The sequence below is a fragment of the Lipotes vexillifer genome, unplaced genomic scaffold, assembly GCF_000442215.2.
Source record: "Lipotes vexillifer unplaced genomic scaffold, Lipotes_vexillifer_v1.1 scaffold194, whole genome shotgun sequence".
NCBI classification, from domain to species: Eukaryota; Metazoa; Chordata; class Mammalia; order Artiodactyla; family Lipotidae; genus Lipotes; species Lipotes vexillifer.
This window is the reverse complement of record NW_006771758.1, coordinates 2,039,199-2,057,979: the sequence shown is the minus strand read 5'-3', so window position 1 is coordinate 2,057,979 and position 18,781 is coordinate 2,039,199. Positions and strand designations below refer to the sequence as shown.

The 18,781-nt window shown below is 40.2% G+C and overlaps 1 protein-coding gene across 1 annotated transcript in view; it reads right to left on the bottom strand.

Moving 5' to 3' along the window:
• Positions 1 to 12,665: 12,665 nt before the first annotated feature.
• Positions 12,666 to 18,781, bottom strand: part of MED7 (mediator complex subunit 7) — a 7,044-nt gene continuing 928 nt past the window's right edge. Inside the window, exon 2 of the mRNA XM_007447128.1 lies at positions 12,666 to 13,774. Coding sequence (XP_007447190.1) covers positions 13,056 to 13,757 — 702 coding nt within the window. The 5' untranslated portion in view covers positions 13,758 to 13,774 and the 3' untranslated portion in view covers positions 12,666 to 13,055. The remainder of the gene's footprint in view (positions 13,775 to 18,781) is intronic.

Genomic DNA, 18,781 nt, shown 5'->3' with positions numbered 1-18,781 from the left:
GTCATGTTCATTTAACTTTTATTTCTTTTTTTTTTAACTGTTTAGGTAATACATCCAAATGGCTAAAGTTTAAAGCAATATAAAAAGCTTACATTAAGAAGCCTCATTCCCACCCCTCCAAGTCCACTAATTTCCCCAACCCAACCTATAGGTTTCTACTGTCATGTCTTTTGTGTATCCTACCAATGCAAACACAAGAAAATAAAATATATATTCTTATTCCTTCCTTTCTTAAGCAAAAGAGCATACCATACATACATTTTGCACCTTGTATTTTCTATTTACTATTTTATATAAACATTTTCTGACATATTGGGCTTCCCTGGTGGCGCAGTGGTTGAGAGTCCGCCTGCTGGTGCAGGGGACGCGGGTTCGTGCCCCTGTTTGGGAGGATCCCACATGCCGCGGAGCGGCTGGGCCCATGAGCCATGGCCGCTGGGCCTGTGCGTCCGGAGCCTGTGCTCCGCAACAGGAGAGGCCCGCGTACAGTAAAAAAAAAAAAAAAAAAAAAATTCTGACATATCAAAAGCAAAGAATAGTACTTACTCCCAATACACAAATTTAAAATCATCAAACTTTCATTTTAAAACAAATCCCAGATGTCATGTTATTTCACCCTTACAGACTTCAGTGTGCATCTTGTTTTCAAACATTTGACATTCTATATACAACCATAATACCATTATCACACAAGACATAATTAATAATGATGTTTTAGCAGCACCTGACTCTTCAGTCCATAATCGAATTCCCCTGATTATCTCAAAAATGTCCTTTTATTATAGGTTAAGTCCAGACCTAAACAGCTCCCTACATTGCATTTGGTTGTTATGACACTTGTCTCTTTTAATTGAGGACAGTCTTCTCTCCTTTTCCCCTGCCACTGACTAGTTGTACAAACCAACTGTCCTGTGCACTGTTCCATTTTCTGGGTCTGTTTCCTTGTGGCATCATTTAAAGTATTCCTCTTTTCTTTGTATTTCCTATAAATGAAACTTAGCTCTAGAGGTCTGGTTAGATTCAGGTTCCACTTTTTGGCAAGAATACACAGCTAGTGCTATTCCATCACAGTTGTCTGGTTGCCCCACATCTAGAGATGCTAAGATTGATCAGCCTGCAACTTTCTTTTTCAACTTCACATTCTATTCTGAGCACCTCTCCATTTCAGCTCATATAGAATGTCCTTGTTCTTTATTATGGCTACATAGATCCCATTGGGTGAAAACACTGGGTGAAAATAACAAAGTGATCATTCCCTTGAAAAGAATACTTCATGTCTCAATTTATTAGTAAAGATGATCATAAAAGACCCATCAAGGTCTATGATTCTTTAATTATGTGCATCAGAAGTTTGCTTTTTAAAAGGAGCCCTTGGGCTTCCCTGGTGGTGCAGTGGTTGAGATTCCACCTGCCAATGCAGGGGACACGGGTTCGAGTCCTGGTACAGGAAGATCCCACATGCCGCGGAGCAACTGAGCCCGTGAGCCACAACTACTGAGCCTGCACTCTAGAGCCATCGAGGCACAACTACTGAGGCCCGTGTGCCTAGAGCCCATGCTCTGCAACAAGAGGAGCCGCCGCAATGAGAAGCCTACGCACTGCAACGAAGGGTGGCCCCTGCTCGCCACAACTAGAGAGAAGCCCACATGCAGTAACGAAGACCCAACGCAGCCAAAAATAGAAATAAATAAATAAATAAATTTATAAAAAAATAAAAGGAGCCCTGGAATGTATTTTTGGTAAAGAAGTCTTTTGTATTGTAATTAATTAGTTTCTAAATTCTGCTTAGAAAGCCATGTCATGAATTTTCTTAAGGGACAGTTGAGTGTTGGTTATAATTATGTGGAGGGATAACTGCAAAAAAAACTATTGCATATGATACTACTATAGAAATTGTTTTGCTTTTCTCCCTTTGTCAACAGGAAAAGGGAGAGAAAATCTCAGACTCCTTAAAGATAGCCTCCAAACACCAAATGGAAACACTGGAATTATGTGTAATTAGAATTACACATTTATAGATAACTAAGGGGCCACTTGACAAAATTCATAAAATGGAAGTGAGAGAATTTTACTCAGCAGACAGGAAAGCATGGGCGATACAAATGGGATCACCTGGAAAAACTCAGTCCAATTAGAATCTACCCTGTACAATGGGGGAGCCACAGTGGAATGGATATGGGGGAGACAATAACGCCCACTAAAGCTGGAATCCTATATGTACTTAATTTGAATAAAAAATCCTCTCATTTAAATCACAGCATCTCAGTTAGGTTCCATGTATCATTAGTCCCAAAATTTTGCAAAGGTAGACACTGGGGTTGGATATAAAGGGTAAGAAGTTAAGCAACTTTGAGCTCTATCTTGACCTACAGATTACAGCTAGCCATGTGACTTTCGTTAAGAGTGCTTGTAACCTTGTGTGCCTGTACAGTACTTGAAAACTGTTTTTATTATTATACAAGTCATAGTCACTGTAGAAAATTCTGAAAAATAAAATAAGAATAAAAATAAATAAATAAAATAAAGGCCAGATCCCACTACCATGAAATACCCACTATCACCAAAACAGGTCTCCTTTCAGATATTTTCTATAAATCTCTCTATATATACAATGTGTTAATGGCAGTACCTCTGGTGGGTATATCTCTAGTAAGAAAGTCTTACTCATGGATGATTGTGAACATCATGAACTCAGTGGGATCCAGGAGAAGGTACAAAACATTTCTTTCCACACTCCGAGTCTTTTTATTTTTATTCTACTTTTATTTGTGTGGTCTCAGTGCTCTCATTTGCATCAAGCTGCTTTCAGCATTGCCCTCTGCACTGGGTCCCAGCACTGAGAGGGCTACTTCATCCCTGTGGAAAACTCCAGGTTCTCAGGGTCACTTACAAGATGAATAAATTTCTCCCTTGCTACTGCCCATCTCTCACAGCGTGATCTTGGTGCTCTTATGCCAACAAAGACTTCTTCTCTCACCCAAAACCCTATACTTTACTTATGTTGCAGATGACAGAAAACCCAACTCAAACTAGCTTAAACTACAGATTTATTGACTGACATTATTGAAAAGTCTGGCTTCAGGCAAGACTTGGCTCAGTGGCCCCAGTGAGGACAGCAGGGACCTGGTTTCTGGCTGTCCTGGCGTTGGCACCTTCTGCAGATGCCACAGAGCGTCCTTCTCCCGTCCCTGCAGAGCACATATCTGCACACCAAGAACATCTCTTGGCCACTCCCACACAAGCCCACAGATGCACACCCCCTCAAACACCCACGCTGGGTTACAGACTTATTCCTGAACAATCTGTGTCCATAGGTTCAAAAAGGACTAATTGGGTGAGCCCTGGGTCACATCCCCAATCTCATGCTCTGAAAGTGAGAGAAAGGTGGTTTCCCCAAAGAAAAAGCATGGCGCATTTTAGAAGGACAAATGGATGCTGGGCAGCAGAAGCAAATATCCAGTACAGATCCCCTCCCAGAAAGGGAAGGGGTGGGGAGATGGGGAAAGAAAACTTGCCCCTCCGAATATGGATGGTTCTTTTTCTTACAAAAACGACATTTTACTAATACGGCGCCTTTTTTTTTTTTTTTTTTTTTTTTTTTTTTTTTCTTTTGCGTACGCGGGCCTCTCACTGTTGTGGACCCTCCCGTTGCGGAGCACAGGCTCCAGACGCGCAGGCTCAGCGGCTCAGCCGCTCTGCGGCATGTGGCATCTTCCCGAACCGGGGCACGAACCCGCGTCCCCCGCATCGACAGGCGGACTCTCAACCACTGCACCACCAGGGAAGCTAATACGGTGCTTTTTAACTTACAAGGACACACTCTTCACAACCCTGGGGTGATGCCAAGGAGCTCTCGTGTCTTTAGAGAGTCTTTATATTGAGTAACTCTGGATGAGTGCCAGAGAGATTAAGCTTGAGGCCACGCTCAAACCAAGGCCGGAGCCAGCTCAGTGCTGCTCCTGCTCATGTAATCAAACCTTTCAGAGTGGAGGACATGGGAGGGGTGTGAAATAACTTACCCTTGATAACTCATCGAGGCTCCCAGTGACGAAACTGAAAAGGATGAAAACCATCAAGAAAATTCTGTTGAGCTATGTGTGAGTCACTGTGGGAACTCCTATCAGTGGTCTCACCTTGAAAATGGCAGTCCCACTGTCTCCTCCAGGGCGACGCTGGTGGGGGAGCTGTGAGTGGTCGCTCATCCCAAGCATGTTCTCCAGTACGGCAATTCTTTGTGTTTGTTTATTAGTTTTTTGCTCCAGGTTCAGATACTAAAGCTAATCATCCTCAGTTTGATGGACATACTCCTCATCAATCCCGGTGAGGTCCCTCCCTTATTTTATTTCATTTTACTATTTCCCCCCTTTGTCCTTGACGCACATTCTCATTTCTCTCGTCTCACAGGCATCTGCTTTACCCGAGAATGTTGAGCAGTTTTCCAAAGTGTTTATTCCAGCTTACATTCTGACACTGAGAAGAACTCTTACGATGCCCCCCACATCTTTGCCAGTATCAGGACTGTCACACTTTTTAATTTTTTCCTATATGAGTGTATGATGATGTCACAATATGGTTTTAAGGTTAAACTACTGTTTAACGGAAAATGGCACAGATGTACAGAACACTGCATACTTAAATTTATAGTTTACCAATACTGGGAAAGCAAACACTCAAGTAACCAGTACCCAAAACAAAAACTAAAACATGGCCTATCTCCTCAAGTCCCTCTGACGCCCACTCCAAGACCACATGTCCCTTCCTGATCACAAAGCCTTCCCCCTGTCCTACAGGCAATCACTATTCTAAATTTTGCAATAATTGCTTCCTTTTTTTTTTTAAATAGTTTTACCATCTAGGTAATGCATCCTAAAGTTACATATATAATTTTGCTTGTTTTTGAACATCATATAGTGAAATCAAATTGTCTATAGGCTTTTGTGTTTTGTTTCTTTTACTTAACAGTGTATTTGTGAGATCCATTCATGCTGCTTTGTATCCCTGTGGGTTGTTTTTATTACTGAATAGTTTTCCTGGGACTGGATATGCCTCAAATTGTTTATTTCCAGGTGAACATTTCATCTTCTGTTTCAGTTTTCATGAACAATGCCATCCTGGACATTCTCATACATGGATTCAGGTGGACACATATAGGAGTTTCTCTGGAGCATATATCTGACAGTGCAATTACTGGGTCAGAGGGTATACATATTTTGAGCCTTATTACATATGCCTGTTTCCAAGACATCTACCAGCAGAGTATAAGTTTCTCTTATTCCACATCCTCCTTAACACTTAGTATTGCCAGACTTTTTTTTTAGCCAAACTGGTAAAGGATATGATGGCCTCTCACTACAGCTTTAGTTTGCATTTTCCTCATTGCTAACAAGGTTAATGAGCACCTTTTCTTTTGCTTGTGAACCATTTGGATTTGGGGAAGGGGAGGAGCGCAAATGTTTGAGTCTTTTGCCCATTCTTCTGTTGGGTTTCTCAGTTTTTCTTATTGCTGTATATGAATAATTTATATACTCGGGATACCAGTCCTCTGCTGGTTTAATCTGTCATATTTTCTCCCACTTCGTTGCTTTTCACTTATCTATGGTATGTTTTCTTGAACACAATTTCTTAATTCAAACGTAGTAAAATGTACTAGCCTTTTCTTTGGTGGGTTATATTTTTTGTATTTTATTTAAGAAGACTTCTCTCACGCAGAGATTATGAAGATAGTCACCTACATTACCTTTAAGGCTTTATAGTTTTTTCTTTCACTGTTGGCCTTTAATTTTCCCATAATTGATTTTTGTATATTTTGTCAATTGAAAATTCCAGCGTTTTCCCATTACTTTGTAATGCCATCTCTGTTATATTTCAAAAATCATAGAGGCATGGATCTATTTTTTGGCTTTCTAGTCTGTTCCAATAGTATATTTCCCTATCTTTCTTGTCAGTATAATACATCATTTTAATTATTGCAGCTTTACGGGAAATGGTGATGTCACATAGGGCAAATCCTCCCCTTAGTTCTTTTATCAAGGGTATCTTGGGACTTCCCTGGTGGTCCAGTGGTTAAGACTCTGCACTTCTACTGCAGGGGTCGTGGGTTTGATCCCTGGTTGGGAAACTAGGATACCATGTGTTGAGTGGCATGGCCAAAAAAAGGGTATCTTGGCTCTCTGGGTCCTTTGTACCTCCCAAAGGGAAGGGTATAGGCTGAGTCCATATTTGTGTCTCTCTGTCTCTCCATACTCAAATTGGAAAAATATATTAAAAACTATTTTATGGATGAGGAAATTGAGACTCAAAAATGTAACTTGCTGAACAAGTTACATTTTTGAACAAGTGAGGGAACTCACTCACCATCCCAGTCCCATAAAAAGAGCTGGGGAATGTTCCCTCTTTTTCTAGTCCCTGAGTCTGTATAAGATTTTTTTTTTTCCTCACAGTGTTTGGTAGAACTTGTCAGCAAAGCTATTTGAACTTGAAGTTTTCTTTCTGAGAAGATTTTGACAACTTTTTCTTTTTTTAATCATCAGAAAGCTATTCAAGTTTCCTACTCTTAAACCTTGGTAATTTTGTAAGAATTTGTCCAATTTATCTAAATTTTCAAATTTGTTGGTATAAAGTTATTCATAATATTTTATTATTATTTCTGTCTATAAAATCTATAGTAATATCCCTTTTTCATTTCTGCTATTATTTGTGGCTTCCTTTATTTTTTAACCACTCTCCCCTTTAAGTAGTAGTGAGTCAGAACCCCTCAGGCTTATGAACCACTTAAGCCTTTCAGATACCCCCTCAGCCCTTCCAGATCAGATGTTTCTGCACAGATGATTCTGAGTATGTTGCCTGGGGACAAACAAGTTTCAGAAAGAATCAGCATGGGCCTTCTCTTTCATTCCCAACATTAAATGGTACCTACCCTATACTATGGGTCCATAATTATCATAGTTAAGCAAATCGAATGTCATGGAGGTTAATAGGTCAAACCAAGGCGAAACTACTAGTAAACACAGGAGCCCAAATTCTACCACGCATTATTCTTTTTCTGTTTCTTTTCTTTTAAATCTGAGTTTTAACAGCCATTTACTAGCCCAAGTGTCCTCGGTGTGTAGCAAGTTACATTTTTGAGTCTCAATTTCCTCATCCATAAAATAGTTTTTAATATATTTTTCCAATTTGGGTATGGAGAGACAGAGAGACAAAAATATGGACTCAGCCTATACCCAGCAACTTCTGTTATATATAGAATGTATTTCCACATCAGTACTCTCATTCTTAATGGCTCTTAACGATTGCATGGTATTCATAGATCTTCAGGTTTGTTGAATGACTGAATAATTGTGAAAATCAATAAAGACCCCAAAGGCATCTTTCCTTGTAGTTATGACACAATGCATTCCTAGCCAGCCACATCACCCCACCTGACACCCATCCTTTCAGTGTCTTCCCTTACTCCAAACCTAGAGCAGGGGCAGGGAACCAGCAGCTTCACAGAACTTGGTGCTAAGCAGATATGAGAAGCATCTGACTGTCCTCATGTACTCAGAACTAACCAACAGTGCCTGAGGTCTTCCTCAGGTCTTATCCAGGCAGTCCTAGGAGAAAAGCTCTAACCAAAAATCTCTTATTTGCAACATAGTACTGGTTATTTTGACAAATTTACACCCTATTCTCTCCATCAGAAAAGAGTTTGTAGGCCACAGTCAGACACAAGCAGCAAGTCTCGCTTGTTGAATAAAAAGCTCAGTATTACAAGCAGCACCTGTGAGTTTCTCCACCTTAATCTCCTCCTCTGCCACCTGGCTGCAGCTTCTAAACTTGAGGTAAGACTGCCACTTACTGTTAGACTCATCGCATTACAGTTTGAAACCAGTTCCTAAATCTTTGATTCTAAATGCCAAATGCAAAAGACTTAGCAGGAAAGGTACCAGTTAACCTTTGAAAGCTTACTAACTACCAGAAATTAGGCTTAGTGCTTTGTAGCCATAATCTCACTTAGGCCCTAGAACAAACCTATAATTTTTATTTTGTGGTTATTAAGTGGTTTTGTGAAAACACTCCAGGGTTTAGAATCTAATCACCTAGATCAGAACCTCTGGCCAAATTCATTTGGCTGCCTGTTTTTTGTACAGTTCACAGGCTAAGAATTATTTTAACATGTTTAAATGATTGGGGGAAAAAATCAAAATAATATTTCATAACATGAAAATTATTTAAATTCAGGTTTCAATGTCCATATCTAAAGCTGGAACACATCCATGCTCATTTGTTTATATATTTTCTGTGGCTGCCTTTGTACCATATAAGAGAGTACTTATAATGCCTGAAATATTTACTAACTGGCTCTTTACAGAAAAAGTTTGTTGACTCCTGACCTAGAATCTAATCTGGAAACACCACCTGAGCAAACTACAAAACTGACCCCCACTTTCATAAAGTGGCGGTGATAGCTACTAAGAGGGAGTTTTAGGAAGTTTAGTGCTATACACACAGCATCTCCTTAAGATAACAGCAGAATTCTGACAAAAATGCTTTAAAATGTTCAAAGGGAGCTCATAATCTCTGTCTACAAATCTTCCTCAGTCCAGTATCATGTAGTGTATAAGAATATGGATTTTAGGGGCTTCCCTGGTGGCGCAGTGGTTGAGAGTCCGCCTGCCGATGCAGGGAACATGGGTTCGTGCTCCGGTCCGGGAAGATCCCACATGCCACGGGGCGGCTGGGCCTGTGAGCCATGGCCGCTGAGCCTGCGCGTCCGGAGCCTGTGTTCCACAAAGGCAGAGGCAGTGAGAGGCCCGCGTACCGCAAAAAAAAAAAAAAAAAAAAAAAAAAAGAGTATGGATTTTAGGGTCAAAATATCAGATTCCACTTGACTCCATTACTTATTACCTATGATTTATTAACTATATGATGCAGTACAGAGGTGACAGAGTATGAAGGTTGACTGCTTAGGCTTTGAAACTAGAATGTTTCAATCCAGGCTTTGCCACTCACTAGCTTGGTGACCTCGGGTAAATGACACCTCTCTGAGCCTCTGCTTCCTCATCTGTAACATAGGTGTAAGAATCATAATGATTTCAATGGGTTGTTTTGAGGATAAAAACGGCTTTTCATCCATAAAGTGATTAGAACAGTGCCAACAAAGTGCTAGCAGGCTGCCCCAAAATATGCTACGACGGCATACTGAACTAAGAAATGGCCAATGGAGGAGGGACACTCTGACCCCCACTTTCTGTTTCCCCCAAAGCAAAAAATAAACCTCTCCCATGAAAGGTGCACTCCCTGCAGTAAAGGTAAAAGGACACCCTTATTGCCTGAGAGAAGGAATTTGAGCCAAGAAGCCTATACAAACCTTGTTACTTCTTTAATTTACTACCCCAAGCCCCAATTGTTTAGATTCTTCACTAACTGAGCACCCAAAACCTAAGTTTCTTTGTCCTGTCAATTCCTCAGAAATTCAGTGTTTGTCTAAAGAGTATATATGCTTTGGCTACTTCTTAGGTCCCATTTCTATGAGACCTCCCTGTATAAGAATTAAAATGTCTCCTCCTGCTAATTTATCTTGCCTCAATTTTCTTATTAGTCCAACCACAAGAACTCGAGAGGGGTGGAGGGGGAAATTTCCCTCTCTCCAACACTTCCCGTCAGATTTAGGATATAACAAACTCCTTCCCTTGGCCTTCTAAGTCCTGTAACCTGACCTCCATCTGCTTCTCTAGCTCCAACCTCCTCCCTCCCTATGCTGCGGCCATAATAGCCTTTTCCCCCAAATCATGCCAACTTTTAGTTGTCTCATGAGACACTTGCACTTGCTGTTTCCTGTGACCTCAGGACCCAGGATACGTCTTTTCTCTCAAATACAACACAGCACAGTTGAAATGGCCTTCCAACACCCTTAACAACTGTGAACATAGAAACATAACTTGAAAAGAGAAGATAATGTGGACAAGGCGTTTTGAGCAGGAAATAGGAATATAATTGGAAGTAAGATTCTTCTGTTATAACGGCTGAATGGTTAAAGCAAGAACTTATACCTTCAAAAATTAACCTATTTGTTTTCCTGTTTATCTTTCTTCCATTTTCCTTCCCACTCCTCATACCCCCAGCAACTAAACCAGTATCAGGAATAGAGAGGAACACAATATCCACTAAATGAATGCAAGGAATAAATGAACTTAAAGGGAGGGGTGGACCTCCTCCCCCCACACACTGACATGCTGGGGTCTGTCAGATTCTTACAGAATCTGTCCCCAGCTGAATGGCCCAGTTGGAATCAGGTGTGCCACCCCTAACTCCTCCCTCCGAACTGGTTAATTTTTCACCTTTTTTTTTTTTTTTTTTTTTTTTTTTTTTTTGTTGGAATCAGGTGTGCCACCCCTAACTCCTCCCTCCGAACTGGTTAATTTTTTCCCTTTTTTTTTTTTTTTTTTTTTTTTTTTGTTTTTGAGAGACAACTCCCAGAGAGTGGTATAGAAAGACCTAACACTCGGGAATCATTAGCAGCCATGTTCTGCACCCGTACCATCAAAGAATTTGGTTTGTAGAGAATGAAGCTAACAGAAAAGCCAGAAAGGAGAGACAGAGGGTTCTGGATCAGGTTTGAGTCCCAGTTGCCCTACAGACCCTCCCAGTCCTTCATGGTTTGGATGTTCAACTTATGTAACACAGTATCCTTTCAACAAATTCATCTTTTGCTTAAACTAGTTCAATAGAGAGTACTGACTAATGTAATCCTCCTTTATCCTACTGCACAGTAGAGTCATCTACAGATTTCTTAAAACCAATACCAGGGCCCCAGTCCGGAACAATGAAACCAGAATCCTGGTGGTCTGGGGCCCAGGCATTGGTAATCTCAAAAGTTGCCCAGGTTATTCTTCCAGATATTTCACTTTGAGGAATCAATCTATCAGGAATATTCATTAGGACCAGGTGTGCAGAGATGTATTTTAATCCTCATAGACTGAATCTCTATATAAACTTTGAAATTTGTAACAACTATCAGACCACTAGTGCTCCTTCAACCCATTATACCAGGAGTTCACGTCAGAATTCTTTAGAGTTTATGCCAGGTCCCACCCACAGACCTACAAGATCGGGTCCTCCCAAGATCAGAATTTAAGATTCCACGTGAAATTTTAATCTCTTAATCCTTCTCTCCAACAAACACACATTGTATACAAATGATGTCGTGACTCTCTTAAGGATGTGATAATGTGATTCAGTTAGTTTTTTCCATGCAAGGAATTGTAAGGCAGCCAAAAATTGGTTTTGTACCTCTTAGCCCAGCACCCTCCTCAAGGTTGTAAAAAGATTGAGGTCTTCTTTACAAAGGAGATTCTTTTGGAGAGTCGCTCAAGTGTTGAGCAATGTCTACCTTGCCCCGCCACCGGGAGATGAGGGGGTTCCCCTCCCCCTTTAATTTAAGCTTAAGAGAGCCTGGACTGTGTCTCCTGAAGTCTCTGGAGTCCAAAAATCTATACCAAACACATATCAGGAAAAAACAAATGAGACTTGCCAACTAAGTGCCTAATAGAGGGGTTGTCTACTTGGAAACAGCCTACACTCCCCAGATTTTTAAAGAAAAGGATGCATGAATGTTTCACATACCGAACCGGCCTGTGGCCACTTTAAACTGGACTTTGCCAGCTTATCTGGCAAAAGGCCTTACCATTTTCAGTGATTCTTAATCTTGAGCCTACATGGGAATCACCTGAGGGCTCTTTAAACCACAGTTTGTTGAGCCCCACCCCTAGAGTTCGATTTAAGATGTGTGGGGTGCACCTGAGAATTTGCATTTCTAACCAGTCCCCAAGTGATACCAATGCTGCTGGTCCAGGACTACGCTTTGAGAACCACTGGCCTTTATTAAGAGAAAGGCTGGCAGCCACCCTCAGACACAAGGCAGACTCTCCATCAAGATTTTGCCGGAAGAGAAGCTGGAGAACAGAAAAGAAGGTGCAGAAATGAAATCTCGGTGCTCAAAACAGGCTGACTTCTTATTCACGTGGTGAAGTCACATCAGTGGGGGTTGGGATGGGGACTGGGAGAGGGTGGAGTTAATGAAAGGAGGGCCTAGTCTTCAGGCTTTCAAGGACCCGAAATGACTGAACTTTTGCCATCTTCAAGTGGCTTCCAAAGTTTCCCTGGGTGTGACCATCAAACCAGCAGATAAGAAGAGAAATTTTTATGGGGCAGGCCTGGATTTTTACACCACATTCCACTGCTAAGAACTCAGTCACATGGCCTCACAGAGATGCAAGAGGAATGGGGGGAACATAGTCCCTAGCAGGGCAGCATATCTCAGGCGAGCAAGAATCTCTGGTGGACATCCAGCAGTCTCTGCCATCAAAGCCCCTTCCCAGGGCAGGCTTCCAGCCTTAAGCAAGCCTGAGTTTAGGAAATGTATAGGTAATTACACAGATATTTTAATTATTAAAATGAATGTGACTAAAAGTGATCAAAGGACTTCTTAGTGACTGTAAAAAAGTTCTGGGACCCATCCAGGATAGGGACAAGAGGCTGAGACAGAGTGTTTGCAGGAGCAGCCCAGAGGAAAAAAAAACTGCTGTTTTATAACTCTCCAGGGTTCCTCTCTTTTAACATGTTACACTATTCCTTTTTAGAGATTAACCAAATTTTTAAGTGAAATAAATCTAAGGATTTCATAATTTCATATTTATAAAGTTAGATATCCTTTATTATCTATCATTCTTAAAGCAAATGACAAATCTACTTTTCAGGGATGAAAACCTACTATTATTGAGGATATCTTCAAAGTTTACTGAAACTCCGAAAACAGGGATGTTCCACACAATAGAGGCAAACACTGCTTTTATTAAGGTGATTACTCTTAATGTAGGCATACTCATTTACCTAGGCTTGCCATAAAGTGAAATGACATAAACTGCCTGTGACGTCTAACAATTGAGAAAGTTGGAGAGTCAAGCTGCTTGCAAGACTTCTAGTGCTATCTCTTTTGAGACTCTCTAAAAGTGAATTAACTAATATATATGCTATTTACTGAAACAAAAAAAAAAAAGAAGAAAAAGAAACATCCTTCACGGTCTTTCATTCATTTCGTCAATTAGGACACACAAAGCAGCATCTTTCTCTATAATCTGATCTCTCCTATGACCTGAATTTTCTCTTTGTTGTTCATCCTGTCCAGCACAATTGTTGCTATCATCAGCATCCACTGGTTCAGTTTTTACTCTCAGCCCTGCTTCCGAATGGGGCAAATCATCAGGCAAAGAAGCCAAGCAATTCTGAATCATCTCAATGACTCGTTCCAGATGCTTCTGAAATCTCTCAGCTGTCTCAAGGCGTTGACGTTTCTGCACCTCCATCATGACTCTCAAGGTCTCTCTTGCTTGGTGGGGTCGGTATTCATTTATGAGATGATGCACATGTACAAAAAGCAGCTTAAGATCTTCTAGCTTCTCTTCTCGTTTTATACTCCCAGGGCTCCTTATCAAGATATCTAAGAGGTCTAAGAAATTAATAAGGATAGACATATTGAGTTTTCTCAGTTCTTTCTTGTGATCAAACTGCATAGGATGAAGCCGTTCGATACCCTGACTTTCTAAAGGGCGGATGATAAGATCATCACACTGAAACTGGTTGCCGAACATCATATAACTGTCCCTTATTGGAGGTGGAGGCTTGGGAGCGAGGCCTTCCTGAATATTTTCATCTGTATACTCCTTGATGTACTGCATCGGAGGGGGTGGGAGGGCGCTTACTTGCTGTGGCTCACCCATTGTGGAAGATCAAGAACCTACAGAAATGGACCATCAGACAAAAAATAAGAAAAAAAAAATCACACACACACACACATAGAAATAGACCAAAGATTGAGAGTGGAGCTACAAAACAAACCTGTCACATTCAGCGACTAATGACAGAACATTTTCCCTTTTCTCCCCTGGCAGTTTGGCACCCAGGACAAAATGATCTCCCTGGTCTCTAAAACTAACATTTACAACAGGGAAAGGCTGCATCCTTTTCTAATTAGCAATATATACTGAATCATCGTATTTTTCCTGCTCTACTTAATACTTTCATTGGCACAAAAAATATACTGTAGTATACACTTGACCCCTGAGAAACACAGGTTTGAACTTGCATGGGTCCACTTACATGTGGATTTTTTTTCAATAGTAAATACTAGAGTATTACAAGATCCATGGTTGGTTGAATCCTCAGATGCAGAACCGCAAATATGACGGAACTGCAGATACGAAAGGTCAACTCTAAGTTATACTCAGATTTTCAACTGCACAGAGGGTGGGCACCCCTAACCTCCCAGTTGTTCAAGGATCAACTGTATTTTCATCTATAAATTAAATCATCTGGATTCCACACCCCTCACCAGTTATGCGTCACTTCTCTACCCTCCCTACAGCCAAACTACACATGCTGTCTTCCCATCTCATGTTACAATCACTCGTTTTATATTATAGATTGATCTCCAAAAGCAAACACTTATAACTAAGGAACACTCTGACAAAATTAAAATTACTATATTCCAGACAAACTCACATCATCTTATCTTCTTCCTTTTTTCCTACAATGTACTCTACAATTTTTTATAGACTCATTAACTTTTCTCCATCTACTACAGAAATTTCAAATTCAACTATACCTTCAATAGCCACAATAACCTCCATCTACTCCATCTGAAGCTTAGGTATATCATAAAATGAGAATATCCCGAGTGCTCACTTAGATGGATCTTACCAGATTTTCAAGATAACATAACACCATCCAACATGAGAGATAGCAAGTAATATACTGGAGGCAGTTTTATACTTGGAATTTGTGAGGTAATAAGGGCAGCTGTGGGGCAGCCCTGAGTTTCCACCAACCCACAGCAGTGAACTGGCTGCTGCTGAGAATCAGTCTGTCAGTGGCCATGGGCATGATGAGTTACTCTAACTGTATCAACCCACACTTCACTGCTTTACTAGCCTTCTGCATATTCATTTTTGTCACTATCCGATCTGGCGTCAACCTTCTACCTCCACAAAAACTGCTCGTCACGGCCATCAACAACCACCCCATGACCAAATCCAATGGACATTTTTCTAAGCTGATCTTAATCTCTCAGCAGCATTTTCTTCCTTTTCAACACACTCCCCTCTCCCTCAGCTTCTGTGATGCTACATTTACGTCTTCCTCCTATCACACTGGCCGCTGCCTCTCTGTCTCCTTTACTGCCCCTCCTTCTCTAGCCAAATTTTAATGCTGGCATATGCCTCAGAGACTCACAAACTCAAAACCCAAAGGGAAAAAGGCAGGCAACATAAAGAGTGAAGGAGAACTGAGCATCTCCAAGCCAGACCTCAAAGCCTCTAGCCACTAGCATTCATGTGCAAATGAAGATTCACTGTTCCTTCGTCTTGAGTTTTCAAGTAAGGCAAAAAAAATCCAGATTTTTATGTGAAATTTCTCAATTTTTAAAAATACTGGCAATTAATTGCAGAAATTGTCAAATACTGTGAGGTCAAAAAATATTTATCTCCAACAGTCTTTGTGGTCTGCTGGCCACTAGTTTTAGGCCTTTGTTTTATGTTCTCCCTGGGATGATCTCAGTCAATTCCATAGCTTTTAATACCATTTCTATCCGTGGTTCTCAACCAGGTGTCATTTTGCCAACCAGAAGATATATGCAAGTTCTGGAGACACCTTTAGTTGCCACAACCAGGGAGGGGGTGCTACTGGCTTCTAATGAGTAAAGGCTGGGGATGCTATAAACATACAATGCACAGCAACAAAGAATTATCCAGCCCAAAATGTCAATAGATTGTGCCAAAGTGGAGAAACCCTGGTCTATATTTATGACTCTTGACTTTGTTTTTAAATTTAAGTATACTTAATTTACAATATTGTGTTAGTTTCAGGTGTACAGCAAAGTGATTCAGTTATTTTTTTCAGATTATATTCCATTATAGGTTATTATAAGATATTAAATATAATTCCCTGTGCTATACAGTAAATCCTTTTTGCTTACCTATTTTATGTATATTAGTTTGTCCGTTAATCCCATACTCCTAATTTGCCCCTCTCTCTCTCTCCCCTTTGGCAACCATAAGTTTGTTTTCTGTCTGTGAGTCTGTTTTGTACATAGATTCGTTTGTATTATTTTTAGATTCCACATATAAGTGATATAGTATTTGTCTTTCTTTTCTTGACTCTTGACTTTTTATCTCCAGTCCAGACTGCGTGCGTCTGGGCTGCTCCTGGATGTCTCACAGGGCATTCAAACTTAAAAGAAAAAAAGAAAGTTCTTTTGAGTCCATCTACCATAAATACACACACCCTAAACCTGTTCCTCTCATAGCTTCTACTCTTTCCTGTTTCAGTAAAATGTCCCCATTATCCACCTAGTATTTCAAGCCAGAAACCTAAAGGTTATCTTAATCCTCCTTTTTTTACCAATCTCCTCTCCTCACCATCACTGCCAAATTTATCAAGAACCAAAACTTCGCTATCTCACTATCTCAAGTTCATCAGTTCTGATCAAGACACCATTCCCTCTTACCTGGAATACAATGGCTTCCCAGGGATCTTTTTGATTTCACTACAGTTCTTCTATATAATAGCCAGCCTAATTCTCATACCACATTCCTTCCCCCTCATATCCTAGCATATTGTCTTCTAGTATTTGTTGGTAGCTCCATTCATTTCAAGAAGGCTTCAAATCAATGGGAATTTGGAAGTAGGTATAAACATCTTTAATGTTTATTTACTCTTCCAAATATTTACTGTTTGTCTAACGTATGACGATGATTATAATGACAGATAACACTTGAGTACATAGTATGTGCCAGACACTGTGCTAAATACTTTTCTCATGGTTGCGAGAAATCTGAGAAAAGGTGCTCTTTCCATTTCAGAGATGAGATCTCCGTGGCTCACAAAAGTTGATCCACTTGCGTAAAGTCACAGAGTAAAGGAGCCAGAGCCTAAAGATCTCAAACACTACATCATACTATCTTTCAAGGATAAACATGGCCTCCATCCTTGCGTTGCTTACAATCTATAAAGGAAAACAGACAAATAGCTAACTACATGTTTTAAGGTTACTACAAAAGACCAACAGATCTGACTACCAAAGATAAATCTAAAAATTCTATATAGGAAAATATATCATAAGCAAAATTAAAAGACAATCCCATTTTTCTGGGAGAAGAATGCCTGCAAGCCCACAAGGGCAAATATTAGAAATTTAATTTTGATTTTTTAAAAACATATTTTCTGATTCCATCCCCACAAGAAAAGCACTATGACTTCAGCAGTTACCTGTCTTATTCACAACTCTACCTCCAGTACCTTAAACAAGGCCTAGAAGGTGCTAAATCCTCAATAAAGATCCACTGAGTTTTTTTTTAAACCTATATATTTTTTTAAAAAATAATAGAAAAATAGGCAAAAGATGAGAAAAATGCAAATGCTGAATAAAGGCAGGAAAATATTCAGACAAACACACGGTTAAAAGCGAATTTTAAAAAGGAGTCTTTTCATCTAACAGACTATCAAGATTTCACATACTCCATCATCTGACAAATGTTAGAACACCTTCTATGTGGCAGGCCCTGGATTCCAGCACAGGTCACACTCTCCTTCCTCTCAGTTTCTTCAGAGTGGCCATCCCAATTTTAGAAGCAGGCTCTTAGCTCCTCTGGCCCTGCAGGGAAGCCTACTGTGGTGGAGAGCATCCATTCCCCTCAGCTCTCACAGAAGCCACCATGACAGCCATCACATAACACTCTCAGGTGGCAGGCCAGTACTGCCAAGAGAATATGGGGAATCCTCAGACACAACTGACAGGAAAGGAAACGAATATATTTGTTTGGAATTTGACCTGACATTATCAAAAATTTTAATGCTGATATTCTTTGACCCAATCATTCTTTTCTTTTAATTTTTATTTTATACTGGAGTATAGTTGATTAACAATGTTGTGTGACCCAACAATTCTATTTCTAGAAATTTATCCTACAAAAATATTGGTACAAGTAAACAAAAGTGTGTTTAAGGATGTTTAACGCAGCATTGTTTGAAAAGAGCAGGAAAAGCTGGAAACAGCCCATAACTTCATCAATATGAGGGCTGGATAAAATGTCTATATATACACACAACACAGCCATTAAGAAAAAAGGGGTGAAAGTGCATGGGATGGAGGGTTATAAACACTGTGTACCATTTCATTTATTTACAACACACTTACGAGTTGCAAATAGTTATAATCAACTTTTTAAAACTTCCAAAAACATCAATTCGGACTTATAGAAAAGCTGTATGAATAGTATAAAGAATATTCCGTATTCTTCACTCAGACTCTCCAAATGTTAACACTTTCCCTCATTTGCCTTATTGGTCTCTCATCTCTGCACCCGCAAATACTTCAGTGGGTATCCCCCAAATAAGAATGTTCTCTTATAACCACATAATTACCAAAATCAGAGAATTAGCAATGATCTGGTACTTCAAAATAAATTTCAGACAGCCCAGGTTTCACCCCACTCAAACCTTTTTAGATTGGAAGCCCAGTTTTGGGCCTCCCAGCACCATGTGTAATCCTCTACTTTGGCTGCCAATCCCCAAAGAGCAAGTAAGTGACAGGTACCACTGTTTCACATCCTCTCTTAGTTAATCTTCAAACCAATTCTATGAGTTAAGTAGTATTTTCAATTTCATTTTAGAGATGAGGATCCCAAGTCTGTCTCACCAAGGGGAAGTGTCTGCAACCAGATCAAAGGCCAGTAAATGGCACAGCAGG